The 16,959-nt window shown below is 45.2% G+C and overlaps 1 protein-coding gene across 1 annotated transcript in view; it reads right to left on the minus strand.

Moving 5' to 3' along the window:
* Window positions 1–16,959, minus strand: part of Rft1 (RFT1 homolog) — a 47,140-nt gene that overhangs the window by 23,438 nt on the left and 6,743 nt on the right. Inside the window, exons 4-7 of the mRNA XM_005348750.3 lie at window positions 16,697–16,886; window positions 15,843–15,944; window positions 11,435–11,572; window positions 2,429–2,507 (exon numbers count right to left, since the gene is read on the minus strand). Of these exons, the coding sequence (XP_005348807.1) occupies window positions 2,429–2,507; window positions 11,435–11,572; window positions 15,843–15,944; window positions 16,697–16,886 (509 nt within the window). The remainder of the gene's footprint in view (window positions 1–2,428; window positions 2,508–11,434; window positions 11,573–15,842; window positions 15,945–16,696; window positions 16,887–16,959) is intronic.

Consider the following 16,959-nt stretch of genomic DNA (forward strand, 5'->3'; position numbering starts at 1 on the left):
ATCACATATGATAGCTTTATATAGCACTTGCACTATACCAGGTACAATTAAGGACTTCTGAAATGATTTAAAGCATAAAGAAGGATATGCTTAAATCATATGCAAAAAAAAAATACATTTCTTACACAAAGAATTTTAGTATACCTGGAATAGGTCCAGGAACCAAAACCTGATACCAAGGGACAACTGTGTAGTTCCCTATCAATCTCTAAATTCACTCTTTCAAATGGCTCAAACCCGGAGGTGGCACACGCCTTTAATCCCAGCACTCTGAAGGCAGAGGCAAGCGACACTAAACTCAAGGCTAGCATGGTCTACTGAGTGAGTTCCAGGGCAGTTGGGGCTACACAGAGAAACCTTGGCTCACAGAGACTCACACTGGAGCAATGGACTGAGCTCCCAAGGTCCAAATGAGGAACAGAAGGATGGAGAACATGAGCAAGGAAGTCAAGACAGCGAGGGGGGCACCCACCCACTGAGACGGTGGGGCTGATCTATTGGGAGCTCACCAAGGCCAGCTGGACTGGGACTGAAAAAGCAGGGGATAAAACCGGACTCTCTGAATATGGTGGACAATGAGGGCTGCTGAGAAGCCAAGGACAATGGCACTGGGTTTTGATCCTACTGCATGTACTGGCTTTGTGGGAGCCTAGCCTGTTTGGATGCTCACCTTCCTAGACCTGGATGGAGGGGGGAGAACCTTGGACTGCCCACAGGGCAGGGAACCCTGACTGCTCTTCGGACTGGAGAGGGAGGAGGAGGGGAGTGAGGTGTGGGGAGGGGGAGGGAAAAGGGAGGTGGGGAGGAGGCAGAAATTTTTAATAAAAATAAAATAAAATGAAAACAGAAAAAAAACCCCAAAACTTAGCAAAATAGTCCAAAACAAAACAAAACAAAAAAACCCAAAAAGCCTGAGGGTTGGTTCCTCAAGAAGTATGTGCTGACTCAGTGAGATCCAAGCACAGTCCACAGGCATGTACAACTGTTGCTCATCTGTCTTTGTTCTCAGCACCTGACACTGTGTACAGGAAACATGGGGCAGAAGGGGAGACATGCACACTCTCACTACTGCACACAAGACAGGTTTTTTGCTTTATTTTTCTGAGACAGGGTTTCTCTGTTTAGCCTTGACTGTCCTGAAATTCACTCTGCAGACCAAGCTGTCCTCAGATTCAGAGCACCTGCCTCTGCCTCCCATGTGCTGGGATTAAAGGTGTGTGCCACCATTGTCCAGCTGAAAGACAGTTCTTAATAGAGTTAAAAAAATGTAATATAAAAAAATGTATAAAAAGTTAGGTTACGATAATGAGATTATATGTTTTTCTCTAATTTTCAAAATTTCTGTCATTGATCTAATACTTTTATAATAAATTTATTAAATGATATAATTTGGGCTTTTCCAGTTAGATTTTACTGCAGTTTGGGTATGAAGTGTTCCTCCAAGTCCCATGTGTTTAAGGTTTGAGCCCTGGGCACGGTGCTACAGAAACCTCCAGGAGGCAGGGACTGGAGGGAGAAAGTCAGGTCACTGGAGCATGCTGCTGAGGGATATATGAAACTCTGGCCCCTGTCTGTTTCCCGGCAAGCCTCCTTTGACATGCACTAGCGCCATGATATGCTGTGTTACTTTGGCCCAAAGCAACAAGACTAAGTAGCCACGGGCTAAAAGTGTGGGCCAGATTGAACCATTCCTGCTTTTAAGTGATTATCTCGGGTGTTCGGCCACAGACTTAAGATTTCAGTTAAGCCATCCTTTGTTACTACAGGACTCCTAAGTTGGTCCACACAGAGCACGGCCCCAGTCTCCTCATCCCTACACAGAGGGAGAGAATGTGTAGGCTGTGGAGAGATTTAAACTAGACAGCTCAGGTAAAACATAGAGCTAAACAAATAATGGTTCCCCTACCTTCATTTAAAACAAAACATAGGGGGCTGGAGAGATGGCTCAGTGGTTAAGAGCATTAACCACATGGTGGCTCACAACCATCTGTAAAGAGGTCTGGCGCCCTCTTCTGGCCTTCAGGCATACAGACAGAATATTGTATACATAATAAATAAACATAGGGGGCTGGAGAGATGGCTCAGAGGTTAAGAGCACTGCCTGCTCTTCCAAAGGTCCTGAGTTCAATTCCCAGCAACCACATGGTGGCTCACAACCATCTGTAATGAGGTCTGGTGCCCTCTTCTGGCCTGCAGGCATACACACAGACAGAATGTTGTATACATAATAAATAAATAAATATCTTAAATAAATAAATAAATACATACATACATACATAAATACATATAACAAAAAAACCATAGCAAGCATTTTCTAGGTGTCCTCTGCGAGGACCCCAGACAGGCACTCTGGAGTCAGCGTCCCGTGAGATCTTTTGCTTCTATCATGATCTCCCAGTTGCTCGGCATGACCTTTTGCTTTACTTACCTTCTGTCAAAATCTGTTTCAAGAAAGACTGTTTGAAAAAACTCCAAGTCAATTTAGCCTCTTTCCAATTGACAAATGCCTAAAAGGAAAAGAAATCATAAAACAAAATTACCAGCATTTCAAAGCTAAGAGCTACCTGGGAGGCAAAGGTCCATAAGGTCCCAACTTGAATAGTTCCCTCTGAATCTTAAATCAGGGATAAGCACACAGAACCAAAACATACCAGAAAATAATGCATATGGCAGCTATAATTAAAATCTTGAATGTTCCTGAAGGCCTGTGGTGAAAGCCTGGTCTTCAGTAGGACCTGACTGGAAGGTGGCAGAGCCTCTCAGCGGTGTGCAGTGAGAAAGGACTAAGGCCACTAAGGGTGGGCTGTGGGGCGCACTGTGCCAGCCCCTTCTCTTCTTTCCCTTCCCAGACAGGAAGGAACTTTTTGTTCAGCCATGTACTTCTGCCACAATGTGCCACTCTGACACAGGCCCAACGCATCAAGACCAACTGACCATAGATGGAAAGCTTTTCCGGACAGGCATCTTGTAATCTCAGTACCCAGAAGTCTGAAGCAGAAACATTCTGAGTTCAAAACCAGCCTTAGCTATAAAGGGAGCTCTAGACCAGCCTAGATTACAAAGTGGGCCCCTATCTCAAAAAAACAAAGCAAAAAACTTAAACAGGAGTGGTGGCTCTTGTAATTTTAGCATCAGGAGGCAGAAAAAAGGACTGACCTCTATCCAGAATAGTCTGGTGACAGAGTGAGTTTGGGGCCAGCTAGACTATAGAGTGAGACCTTGTCTATAAAAAAACTAAAACTGAACTTTCTTTATGATTTGTTTCAGTTAGTTGTTACAATAACAGAAAGCTTACTTCCAAAATTGGAAGGCAAACTCTTAGGCATATCTAAATCATTTACATAAAGAACCCTAAAGAATTACTAGTGTTCCTTTGGATGCCTCTGCAAATACAGAGAACACTACCACATCTAAAACACAGTTCACATTCAGTTCTTTCCTTAAAAAAAGATAGATAGATAGATAGATAGATAGATAGATAGATAGATAGATAGATAGATAGATAGAATGATAGATAAGGTAGATTTGTTCTTCAAATTCCACCCCTTGTATTCCTTATCTTAAGGCTACCTTTGGCCACTTAGCCTTGACACCCTTATAAGGTGTACTCATGTATTCCAGAAGAAAACCAGTCTTCCTAGGTCAGGTAAATCACTCAGAATCGGTACAACAGATCCAAGTCTAGATTAATAATCACAACAACAAAACCCTAACTTTACCTCTGCCTCTTCTGAACCTTCCAGGAGCCTCAGGCTGCCACTTCCTAAAGACAATGAAGCTGAGGAAACACTCAGAGCCTTCAAGCCAGAAAGTGAACAATGGATAACCGGTTTCCTCAGTTCCTAGCGAGGATTCTGTCGCAGGCAGCCTAGAATCTCAGACATTAAGTCCAGAACAATGCTGCCCAGTGGAATTATACTGCTTAGTTTTCTGCAGACACAGAAAACAGGAAAAAGAAACAAGGGAAATAATTCTGTTTTGCTTTTCTTTTATGTATGTATGTATTATGTATACAATATTCTGTCTGTCTGTATGCCTGAGGGCCAGAAGAGGGCACCAGACCTCATTACAGATGGTGTGAGCTACCATGTGGTTGCTGGGAATTTCAGGACCTTTGGAAGAGAAGGCAATGCTCTTAACCGCTAAGCCATCTCTCCAGCCCCTCTGTTTTGCTTTTCAACACATGTTCTAGCCATATAGCCAAATAACTTTCAGTTCACTGTGTGGCTTAGCCCTCTGTCTCATTGCCATGACAAAACACCTGATGCGAGAGGCTCAAGCAAGGAGGTTAGGCTGGCCCACACTTCCAGGGTCCGTCCTGGAAAGCCAGGAGCTGAGGCAGCTGGCCGTGCAGTATCCACAGTCAGAAAGCAGAAGACAATGAATTCCAATGGTCAGCTCCTTTCCCCTTTAGTCTAGTCCAGGACCCACTCATGGCTGGTTCTGCACACACTAAGAGTGCACCTCCCCACCCCAGTCAACCTAATCTAGAGGTTCCCTCACAGACGTGCTTAAAGGGGCCTTTTCTAAATGGTTCTAGCTCCTGTTGGGTTGATAATCAATAGTAGCTATTATATGTAACCCAGGCTGCTGTTACTGATGATCCTCCTGTCTCAGCCTCCCCTCCTGAGTGCTGAGATACAGATATGCAACACCATAACTAGCTAATTAAGACAAATGTGTGTGTGTGTGTGTGTGTGTGTGTGTGCGCGCGCGCACACACATACACGGTGGTTAGAAGACACCTCTGGGGAGTCAGTTTTCTCCTACGTTTACATGGATTCCAGGGTTTGAATTCAGGTTACCAAGTGTGCTCATCCAGAGCAGCTCTTCCAGCAGGGCCATCTCACTGGCCAAAGCTGACTGTGAACTCTCTGCTTTCTCGCCTCCACACCCAAGTGCCAGGACCACAATCCCACACTACCACACCTCATTTCTTTTAAGATGGGGTCTCATATGGCCCATCTAACTATGAACTCAATATGTAACAGAGGAAGACAGTGAACTCTGGATCCTCCTGCCTCAACCTACCAAGTGCTGGAATTATGGGCATGCCATCACAGCCTGCTGAATAATTTTAATATACTTAACTCAAAATATTATTCTGCTGGGCAGTGGTGGTGCATGTCTTTAATCCCAGCTCTCAGGAGGCAGAGGAAGGTGGATCACTGTGAATTCAAGCCCAGCCTGGCCTACAGAGTGAGTTTCGGAACAGCTCTGTCTTGAAGAATCAAAAGGGAAAAAAATATTATTCTTTTACCACGTGCTGAAGATAAAGACACAGCGCAGCATTTCACACTGTTGTTTTCACACAACCTTTAAAGTGCAGTACGTATTCTAAACTTACTGCTCCCTCAATTCAGATTATCCCAAAATGCTCTACAGCTGCATGCAGCTCAGGCAGATGACTATTTTAGCCAGGGCACCTAGTAACACTTGAGAAAGTGGGGGTTCTTTTTCAGCCCTGATCCTTCTCCCCTTTTCTTTTAGAAAAGAAGAGGATGGACCTGAGTCCCCCAAACTGTGCTGCCTTCAGGGTGTCAAAAACTCTGAGAAGATGCCAAAGTATCTCTAGCCCTAAAGGGAGCCTTCCCCAGACAGAAGGAAATAGGGCCAAAGATGTTTGTTCTCCAGAACAAAAGGTGCCAGACAACCTAGCACCACAAGAGGGCACTGTGGACCACTCATTCAGAAGAGAGACAGCATCTCCCATTTCCCATCGCCCCCGCCCCAGCACAATGGTGTCCCTCTGAGGGTCTGTGCTGTAGCACCTGTGCTATTTCAAGGGAAACGAGAAGCTCAAGTTTGCCCAAGGGCTCTTGGTTCCTGCCACCCCCGCCCCCTTTCCCAAGATACTCTCACTTAGGTGGCCCAGGCTGGCTACCTCAAAAGCTTGTAGCCACTGTCCCTCCTCATCCTCTCAAATGCTAGGATTGGAGGTGTGTGTCACTACATCAGACCCCAAGATACTTTCGTTGAAGCCTACTTGCCAGTAAGTAGTAGTATATGTGTTTGGGCAATCGGTTCAGCTTTCAAAAGAGAAAAGTCCTCGGGAGAGTGAATCCTAATGCCTCAGCATAGATTCAGAAGGAAAGGCCACACTATTTACTACGGCCAAAGTGTTCATTAAGGACACATTGGCAGGAAGTCCACTCTGAGGCTTGGGTTCTCAGGCTCTTAAGTGATAGAAAAGAGGAAGCAAATTCTGGGAACTTATATCCTCCTACTTAGAATGGATCCGCCAACTATTTAATAAAGCTGAGCTAAGACGGGCATGAATTCCTCTGAAATCTCTGAGCAGCATCCCACAGCCTTCTGTGTTAACTGACACTGAAACTCGGAGGGTGAAAGGTGAAAGGCACTGTATGAACGATGACAGCCTTAGAATCAGAATCAGGCTCGTCCTGCTGAGTCACTCTTCCCCTCCCAAACTCTCTGACTCAGGATGAGCAGCTGTAGCTCTCCACACAGATAAGTCACTGGGAAGCCTGAGGCCACGGACATCACGGGCATTGCCTCCACTGCTCTGTCTCCATACAGCACTCTCTCCCTTCTCCTTTCTCTTCACATACCAGTCCTCACAGGCCACTGGCTGCCCCAGACTTGCCCATCCTCCCATTTTCAGCACCTCATGACTGTCCTCGTCACTTCCTCCCAGCCAGACTTTTCACTTAAACTTCTGGTCTAGCCCATCCTTTTCCCTGCAGGTTCAGGCTCTGCACTAAGCTCAGAGCCTAGTTTAAACTGCTTCTTGACTTAGCCCAAAGACCATGGGCAAGACAGCCAACTTTGCTAAGCCTTGTTTTTGTCACCTGCAAAATGAGATAAGCTCTATTGTACAGGAAAATTAGGCACTCAAACTCTGAGGCACAAGGGACTAAGAGCTTAAGGTTAGATAAAATTCTTCTCAAAGAGAGAGAGAGAGAGAGAGAGAGAGAGAGAGAGAGAGAGAGAGAGAAGTCCTGTTTCACGGAGATCTTAGGGGCTGAATGAGAGAAAAGTCAAACACTATAAAGCCACTAAAGCCACCCAGCACCACTAAAAACCTTTCAGATGGGTATGGTAGCCCAGCACTCTGGAAGTAGGGACAAAACCCACAAGTTTAAGGGTATCCTCAGCTACATGGTTAGAAGCTAGCCTGGGTTACAATAGATCGTGTTTAAAAAAAATTCTAAGAGAAGACCATCCATTGTCTTCACTTGGATACCCACTGCTAAGCCCACCTAGCTCCAAATATCTCTAGCCGACGGCCACACAGAAGGCCCTTGCTGAACTCAGTAGGTCACAAAATACAACAAAAAGCTGTAGAGCTCACTGCAGCAAGCATGTGATGGAATACCCAATTCAGACTCAGCCAGCCACGCTGTGTGCTGCGTCATCACAACGCACAGGACTGTGTGCATCTAGTGTCATCAGAACAGAAGCTCGGGACGGCTAAGAATCCTATCTGCGTTCAGGAAGGCTTCCTGGAGGAAGCTGCCTTGAGAGAGAGCTTAACAGGGGTGGGCAGAAGTGAGCCATGTATGTGTGGTGACACTCAGAACCGCGGGAGAACAAGAGATGCTTCAGAATATGGGGATGACTGGGGTCCTTGAGTGGACCAGATAGGGAGTGACAGAATAAAGGTGGCTAGAGATTATGAAGGGAGGGGAACATGGCATGATGGGCTAGCACCAAGTAGTGGTAACCCTGGTTTGAACTTAATTTGGGAGCAGTGGAGCTTAAGGAAGGTTTGGTTTTGTTTTAGAGTAGGAAAAAATTGGTTATTTTTAATTTTTTAAAATTAAATTTGTTCTTCAACAATTTTGCACACATACAGTACTTTACTGACCCGGCTCACCCTTTCCCAGCTCCCTATCAGCCCTGGCTACCTGCCATTCCCTACAGACCGTTCTCATTTCATGACTGGAATGTCCGTATTCTGAATCCCAGCCCAGTGATGGGCACAAAGCAGGTTAAACAACGCTTTTGTTCTCCCTGCGGTTCTGAGTGTCACCACACATACGTGGCTCACTTCTGTCCTCCCCTGTTAAACTCTCGCTCAAGGCAGCTTCCTCCAGGAAGCCTTCCTGAATGCCCCAAATAGGATTTTCAGTCGTCCCAAGCTTCTGTTCTGATGACACTAGATGCACACAGTCCTGTCATTGTGATGACACAGCACACAGTGTGTCCTGTGCATTGTGATGACGCAGCACACAGCGTGGCTGGCTGAGTCTGCATCGGATACTCCATCACAATGCACTCAACATGGACTCATGCTGAAGACATGCGTGCTGTGGTGAACTCCACAGCTTTACTTAAAAATCTGCAGCCTTTTCAGGCATGCCAAAGAATATACAAAGTGGTGATTATTTAAGCTGCCATTAATTTATTACAAATCTAAATGAAGCCAGGTGGTAGTGACACACACCTTTAACCCTAGTTCACGAGGCAGAGGCAGGTGAATCTCTGAGTTCAATCCAACCTGATCTACAGAATGAGTTCCAGGACAGCCAGGGCTACACAGAAAAACCCTATCTTGAAAAGCAAACAAACAAAAATATCTAAATAAATACCTATAAAGAAAATGGAATTCTAGAAGATTAGGAAGAAAGCCTTATCACTTGGTCAAATTGATCATGCATGACTGTGAGAATGGTTTCGCACAGGAGCCTGGGGCAGACCGCCACTCCAGGGAGACAGACAGGCATGCTGCTCACGGGTGAGCTGAGCACACACAGACTATTCTTTTCTTGACTTTTGTTTTGTTGTTTTGAGGCAGGGACTCACTATGCAGACCAGGCTGGCCTTGAATTTATAAGAGACCCACCTGCCTCCTAAATGTTGGAACTAAAAGAATACACCACTACATCTGGCTTAAGACTCTTCTCTTTACCCCATTAAAAATAATAAGCCTGAGCAACTTTTCTACCTGGAACTTCTCAATCTTTAAGTAAATAAAAACTACCTGATAAAAAAAAAGCCCGATTCTTTTGGAAGACTAGTTAACCACATAGATCAGAGCCAGTCCACAGAAAGCAGTCTCAAGGAAGTGGATTCAAATCAAGCTACATGGTTTGGGGTTACAGTCACTTAACTCCTCTGACCTTCAGCTCTCCCATCTGTAAACGGAGACAACATTTACCTCATAGGACCTTGTGAAGATGTAACACAAAAACCCACGTCAGTGCTGGCAAGAGTGGTTCCTGTACTAGACTGCCCTTTCCTCCCTCCCTGAAGCTCTCTATCTCCCCCTGCATCGTTTCTGGCACTACTTGGAATTGAACCAGGACCTTACAAACATTAGGCTATAATCTTAGACTTTTTCCTCTTTTTTCAGTTTTGAGACAGGGTCTCACTAAGCTGCCTATGCAGTCTGGAACTCACTATACAGCCCAGGTAGTCCTTCTACCTCAGCTCCTTGTGTGGTTATCATGTGCCATCAGGTTCATCTTACATGGCTCTTTTCAAAGTTCGAATGACTTTGCGGAGCTCCTGAGTCTTCAGATGAGCCTCACGAGTCGGAGAAGCCAATTCTAAACATAACGACTCTGGCCAGGGGTGGGGGAAGTGTACAGTCCCAATTATTGGTGAGGATGAGACAAGAAGATTGAGCCCAAGAGTTCAGCACTAGCCCAGGCAAAAGAACCAAGTCTCCTCTCAATCAAAACAAAACAAAATCAGAGTCTGCAGGCTTCAGATCTAACCCTGATGCCTTCCAGACCCACAGGAAGCTCTCTGAGACCTAGAAATGTCTCTTCCTGTATGTCTGTGTTCTGAGTCACACCAAACGTGGGGACAGTCATTTCAGAATTTTGGCATCTGTCCCAGCACTACAAGTGCAGGTACTTTCAGTGTGGACTGCTTGTTAAACTGTAGTGTTCTCATGCCATTGCCATAGTGTTAGCCTTGCTCCAGCACAGCCATGTGAAGACGGTGACATCCACTTGTGCTAGAGTGTTCAGCCTGTATAGGTCCCATCTCATTAGACTCTCAAGACCTTAAAAGGGATGGGTCATTATTACCCTTATTTGGCATGTAAAGAAACTATTAACAATTCAATTGCCCCTTTCCAAAACATACTGGAGAACAGGGCTGGTCCAATATGAAAAGCTGGTTAGATGACAGTGGGCACTGGAGAACAGGGTAGCAGAGGGAGTCTTCGAACCTGCAGTCCTAACGATCTACACCCACAGAGGAGGAGACACAATGGTCGCCAACCGTCCCTGACTCAGGTTTGCTAGGAGCAGCTGATGAGTATGGCCCGCTCCTTGTTAACACCTGAGGACACACCTGGCTCTGACACAGACTCTGGTCCTCCTTAAAGAGCTGTACAATGGGACTCCATAAATCCTGAGACTATTTCCACGTGTTTGGCTACCTCTTCACGTAATAGCAAGAGAGAAGTCCAGTGGATACCCTTCTAGTAAAAGCGAACAAGCAAACAGGTGCCGAGAAAAAGGCACGTGCTCAACAAGGAGCGAGTGGGTCTGAGGAAAGGCTGCTGTGTACTGTTCCACAGATGCTTTGGCTCCAGGCCGGCCAGAAGCACTGACTCAACGGAGCTGGAAAATACACGGCAAACAGCCCGAGAGTGAAAGAGCTGAGTGGAACAAGGCTATGCTTCATCCCACATGCCAGCACCCAACTCTCTCATTTGGTCTGATGGGAAAACAGTCATGTGAAATGTTGGCCTTATGCCAAGATTAAAAACAAAACAAAACAAAAGTGACCTCAAGCTAGACATGGTGTCTTTCCTATCTTTCACACCAGAACTCTGAAGGCTGAGGCAGCAGGACAGCAAGTGAGAGGCTGGTATGAGATAAAAAGTAAAACTTTGTCTCAAAAGGGTCCAAAAAGAAAGAAACTAACAAAATAACCACTGGGGGTTATTCGGGCATTCTCAAATTTTGGACTGCCTCTGCCAGAGGTCAACACAGACTAAAGGAAAAGGTACAGATGCAAGTGGAACATGGGGAACTTGGTCCCCTGCAGGCTCCTAACTTCACTCCACCCTCATCTCGGGCAGGTACTTAATGTGCTCAGTCTCTGAAATACAAAGAGTCACAATGTCAGCCTTCAGAGTTGGTACACCCACTGGCTGAGAACATGAAGCACTTAAAGGGCCTAGCAGCATAGTTTTTCCTCTCCCAGGAGCAGGTCCGTCTCTGGGGAGACACTGTTAAGTATGATATTGGTGGGCGGAAGTGCGAGAGCCATTGAGAGGCCAGGGATGTGCAACATTCTGCAGTGCAAACCACAGTCCCTATACCAAAGAGCATCCTGCCCCCAAATCACCAGTGCTAAGATTTGGAAATCCTCACCTGGTATGTGGTAAGGACTTACTCAATAAATACAATTTTATCTTCCTATTATAATAAGCCAGTGCAGTTTCTTTATCTCAAGGCCAACCATCATCTGTGAATTAAATAAGAGATAAAAATGCATTACTCACTCTGCTTCTTGTAATAGTGGGCAATAGTTGTGATATTCTGGAGACAGGAAGAGTTAGTTGCTTGGTTGATTCTGGGGAATGCAGTAGTTTTATTAAATAAATCACATAGCAGAGCACCAGAACAGCAGTATACAAAAGCTGAAACAAGAAAATAAAGGGTTGAAATGAAATTGTTTTGCCACAGGCATAATTACAACAGGACTATAAATATTCTCTTCAAGGTAAATAGAACTTGTAATTAACCGCACTTTCCAAAGAGCAGCACAGCACTGACCTCAGGCCAGCTCCACCGCAGCACCTTCATGCACAGGCTCCAAGTACTTCACTTGCTGGAGAACTGAAGCACCATGGCAGATGCCACTAGCTCAGATCCAGCAATGTCAGGTACCGACCCAGGAAACTGCAGCTCCAGGTGCCCCCACCGTGCTGACAGCCAAGAATCTGCCATCATTTAGGACTGGCTTTTCCATAAACCGTGGAACCTGTGCTATTTATGATTACAATGGAATTGGGCTACTGGCTCGCTCCTCTGGCAGGGTGACAGCTGATTCAGCTGCAGGAGGAAAAGGTGGGGTCGTAAGAAGGTCCCCCTCACCCTCCACCCATCTGGGACAAAAGAATCAATTCTGGCCAGAAGTGGGCCATCCAGCTTTTGTTTGCAGGTTGAAAATGAGTATCCAAAAGGGCCCCTTGCACAGGCTCCCTTCTGCCCTCCTTCCCTTCTGAGAATGGCAGCACACCCTAGCTCAAGAACTGGGGCCACCAAGTCCCTCTTTCTACTTGCCTGCACCAAGGAAGCGCCTGTCAAAAGGCATGTGGCAGGGAAAAAGAGGAGCCATGGTAGGTAGGCTGCCTCTTATGCGCTCTCTCAGCCCCGCATAAGGCCTGTCCACCAGCCTTCAGGCATCAAGTCCTTAAAACACAAGCGGTGTGGTTGGGAGCCACAGCAGCCATGTCGATTTTCTGCTGAGCAGAGTTTTGGGGAACAGTGGCAAGCTGAAGGCAGGGTACCACAGCCACAGGACCCTCCCTACTGTTTCCATAAGGACAAAGTCACATGATAAAACTACAGGATTCAGCGGCTTGTAGTATACTTATATTGCTGTAAAACCATCAACATATCACCACTATCTAATTCCTTAATATTTTCATCACCTCAAAACAAACTATGGACCCTTCAAGCAATTACTGCTCATTCCCCATCACTTAGCAACTGCTAATTTGCTGTGTCTGTGGACCTGCCTATCCTGGACATGAAACATCAAGGGCACCATATAATTGGCTGACTACTTCTTTCACTTAGTGTGTTTTCAAGGTTTACCTCCATCGTAGAATCTATCAGTAGCTGTCTGTTCTTACCACTGACCTCTGGCTGTCCTGGGACTCTGAAGACCAGGCTGACCCCAAATTTACATTGCTCCTCCTGTCTCTGCCTCCAGAGTGCTGCAATTCATGTAAGCCATCATGCAAGGAACTTCTTAGAACTGAATAACATTCCATTACATGGACACACCAAATTTTGCTTATTCAAGTCAGTGGTTAATGGGCATTTGGGTGTGTCTATCTTTTGGTCACTATGAACAGTGTTATGGACATTCTCTTTGATGCGCATACTTGAGAGTGGAAATGCTGGGTCATATGACAGAGCCGTTTTAATTCTTAGAGGCACTGTCATACTGCTTTTCACGGCAGCTGCATTCTTTATGTGTAGACCACAGATGTACTGGTTTCAACTTCTCCATGACTTTGTCTACAGTTGTTAGTCTATACCTAATAAAAATAATGCCCGCCCTAGTAAGGAAAAAGTGATAAAAGTGTGTCCATTGTAGAATATTATTTTCCAATGTGCTGCTTTTGTTTATGTTGTATTCGATTAACTATGAAGCTGTGATTCTTTGTCTAAAACACCTGATGGTCCTGATAAAGAGCTGAATGGCCAATGGCAAGGCAGGAGCAAGGATAGGCGGGGCTGGTGGGCAGAGAGGATAAATAGGAGAAATCTAAGGGCAGTGAGAACGAGCAGCAAGAGAACAAGGAGAGGAGGACATCAGGGGCCAACCACCCACCTACACAGCAAGCCACAGAGAAAGAAGCAAGGAAAGGTGTACAGAAATAGAGAAAGATAAAAGCTCAGAGACAAAAGGTAGTCAGGATAATTTAAGAAAAGCTGGCAAGGCCAGGCAGTGGTGGCGCATGCCTTTAATCCCAGCACTCGGGAGGCAGAGGCAGGCGGATCTCTGTGAGTTCGAGACCAGCCTGGTCTACAAGAGCTAGTTCCTAAACCTAGTTCCAGGACAGGACAGGCTTCAAAGCTACAGAGAAACCCTGTCTCGAAAAAAAAAAAAAAAAAAAGAAAAGAAAAGCTGGCAAGAAACAAACCAAGCTAAGGCTGAGGAATTATACATGAGAATAAGTCTCCATGTGTGATTTATCTGGGAGTTGAATGGTGGGTCCCTCAAGAAGCCAAAAGAGTAAAAATCACATATTTGTTCATTTTTAGTCAGATTTTCTCTGTGTAGCACAGGTTGTCATGAAACTCACAGGGTAGACCAGGTTGGCCTTGAACTCCCAGAAGTCTGCCTGCCTCTTCCTGCCCAGTGCTGGATTTAAAGGTCAGGACAGGCCCTCGCTATGGTATTGATTTGCATTTCCCTAATAATTATTGATCCTAAACATTTTCCATGTGCTTATTGTCCATTTATTTTATATATTCTTTAGCAAAATGTCTGTTTAAGTTCTTTGCCCAATTTTTATCTGAGTGGCTTATCCTCATTGTCAGGTATAGGCATTCCTTATTTACTCTGAGGGGAGTTTCACGGGCAATTCAAGGAAGACCTGGGAGGCAGGTTTGACAAGGGGACTCTCAGTGCCCGGGCAAGGGTCATGTGCTGCTCTGCAGTGTCACTGAATCTATTACACACCTGTCAGTGACTGTCCTGTCTCACTGTATGGAAACAAATGCCTTCAGTTTCCTTTGCTGAACTAAGACCCTGCCATGGGGAGGGGCTGTGCATTAGAAACACGTAGTGCCAAGTGCCTTTCCCACAGTAAGAGCGGATCATACTGGGTGTTTCTGAGGCCTTCTATCCTACCAGAGAGAACGCATAAAAACAAGGATAATGACGAGAACTATAGGTCTAGGTCCAATAAGACAAGGGAAAAATAACCACAGATAATTTCTCTAAACTATGTATCTCTTTCAAATTGACTTTGTGGGCAATTTTCATTCTTAATTAATTTTAAATCTAATTAGTTTGTGTTCCATAAAAAATCTGTAGCTTTCAGAGGACATAGGAAAGAACGTCAAATAAATCATTACGAAATCATTTGCCTTCTCAAACACTAATAGAAACTACAAACTAGAAATCCAGGCATGGAAGTTTATGTCTCTATTCTCAGGAGTTTCGAGGCTCACTTAGGAGCACTGCTGTACGTTCAAGGTCAGGCTGGACCACAGTGTGAAACTGTCTCCAAAACAAAACCACAAACAAAACCAAAACAAGGAAAACCTACAAAATGAAGCCAGGAAAATTGTGAGTGCAAGGTTACACAGCAAGACAGCAATACTCTGTCTCCAACAAAAACAAAAGCAAACAAACAAATAAAAAAACCCAAAAACCCAAAACCAAAACAAAACCTGCAAACCACTTCACACATCTTTGATGACTGGTAAATATGTGATCTTAGGCTTCATTTGTTTACTTTCATCTTCTTTATTTCTTTAGGTCTTTGAGACAAGGTTTCTCTGTGTAGTTTTGAACTCTAGCAGGCACTGAGCTTGTAGACATGAGCCTGCCCCACCTCTTGAGTGCTGGGATTAAAGGTGAGAACCCCATGACCAGCTTTAGGCTTCACTTTTACAAACAGTTCTTTCAGTCCAGCACAATCTCTATCAGAGCTGGAACTGCAGACCACAGCTAAAATACAAGATGGGGCGAAAAATGCTAAACCTGAAAATGGACTTGCTTGGACTTGAGTCATTCACTCTGTATTATGTGAGATTTCAGTCTAAGTTTCCTCCTATTCTGCCAACAGCTGACTGAAATTCTAGGAAAATAATACACATACAATTTGATTCCTACCCCACCCTCTTATTCCCTGCCACACACTCCTCCATTAGACTATGAGACAATCACAGACCAGTTTGATATGGGCCTGCCCACAGAATGTCTAAAAGGAGTTTCTGATGCTGGACAACTGGAAAGTATGACCCTCCCAGGTCCCTAGGGACACTAGTGGCACTGTGTGAAACAGGATGGATATAGCAGCTGGAGAAGCAGTGACAAGCCAAAACTCTGGAGTTTCCAACTATTCCCACAAGCATGAATACTGTGAACATAAACACATGCTAGTGGGAACAAGGTGGGAAAACATATGTGGACAATGTTGAGTAAAGCATGAGTCTCACCTGCGCCAGAGAAAAAATGTACAGACCCCAGTGAGGCAACCACAGCACAAGGAAAGCCGTCAGGACACTCCGGAAGATGACGGCCATGCTCTCAGCAACGACCTGCGCACAGAGAAGAAATATAAAAAGTCATCACACACACAAAACTCAGCGGGGGCTGGAGAGATGGCTCAAGTGGTTAAGAGCATTGCCTGCTCTTCCAAAGGTCCTGAGTTCAATTCCCAGCAACCACATGGTGGCTCACAACCATCTGTAATGAGGTCTGGTGCCCTCTTCTGGCCTGCAGATATACACACAGACAGAATATTGTATACATAATAAATAAATATTAAAAAAAAAAACTCAGCATGGTGATTACCCTGGTAGAGAGGATGGGGCATCCACAATAATGCTGTATTTCTTGGGATAGGTGGGCAGTTCACTCATCTTTAGTATGGAGGCTGGAGAGATGTCTCAGAAGTTAAATGCACTGACTTCTCTTCCAAAGGACCCGGGTCCAGTTCCCTGGACACATATAGTGGCTCACAACTGTCTGTAATTCCAGCTCCAGATCTAATCCCCTCTTCTGGCCTCCAAAAGAACCAGGCACCCGGCTAGTGTACAGACACAAAGGTAAGCAAAATACCCATACACATAAAATTAAGTAAAAAATAAATAGACTGCACTTCCAGACATGGTGGCGCACACCTTTAATCCCAGCACTTGAAAGGCACAGGCAGGTGGATCTCTGTCAATTCCAGGCGAACCAAGGCTACATAGTGAGACCCTGTCTCAAAAACAAATAGTCAATAATGACTAAAAACCCACACTTTCTCTTATTGCCCACATTTCCTATTCACAAGAGGGTCACTGACCTTGAGCTTAACAAACATGTGTGCTTGTGCCAGGACCCAGAAAGGCTCTCCCAGAAGCTCCAGCACTGCTGAGAGACCGAAGAGCACCACCCCAGCTCCGTAGTGGGGCACCACATCTGGATCGGGCACTTCAAGCAACTGCAACCAGACCCAGCCCAGGAGTAAGGACCAAAATATACCCAGGGGGACACTAGAAGAATAGAAAAGATGTTTTTAATATACAAAGTTTTGTCTTAAGTATAAAAACACATTAAAATAATAAC

Source organism: Microtus ochrogaster, chromosome 6, assembly GCF_000317375.1.
Source record: "Microtus ochrogaster isolate Prairie Vole_2 chromosome 6, MicOch1.0, whole genome shotgun sequence".
Lineage (NCBI taxonomy): Eukaryota > Metazoa > Chordata > Mammalia > Rodentia > Cricetidae > Microtus > Microtus ochrogaster.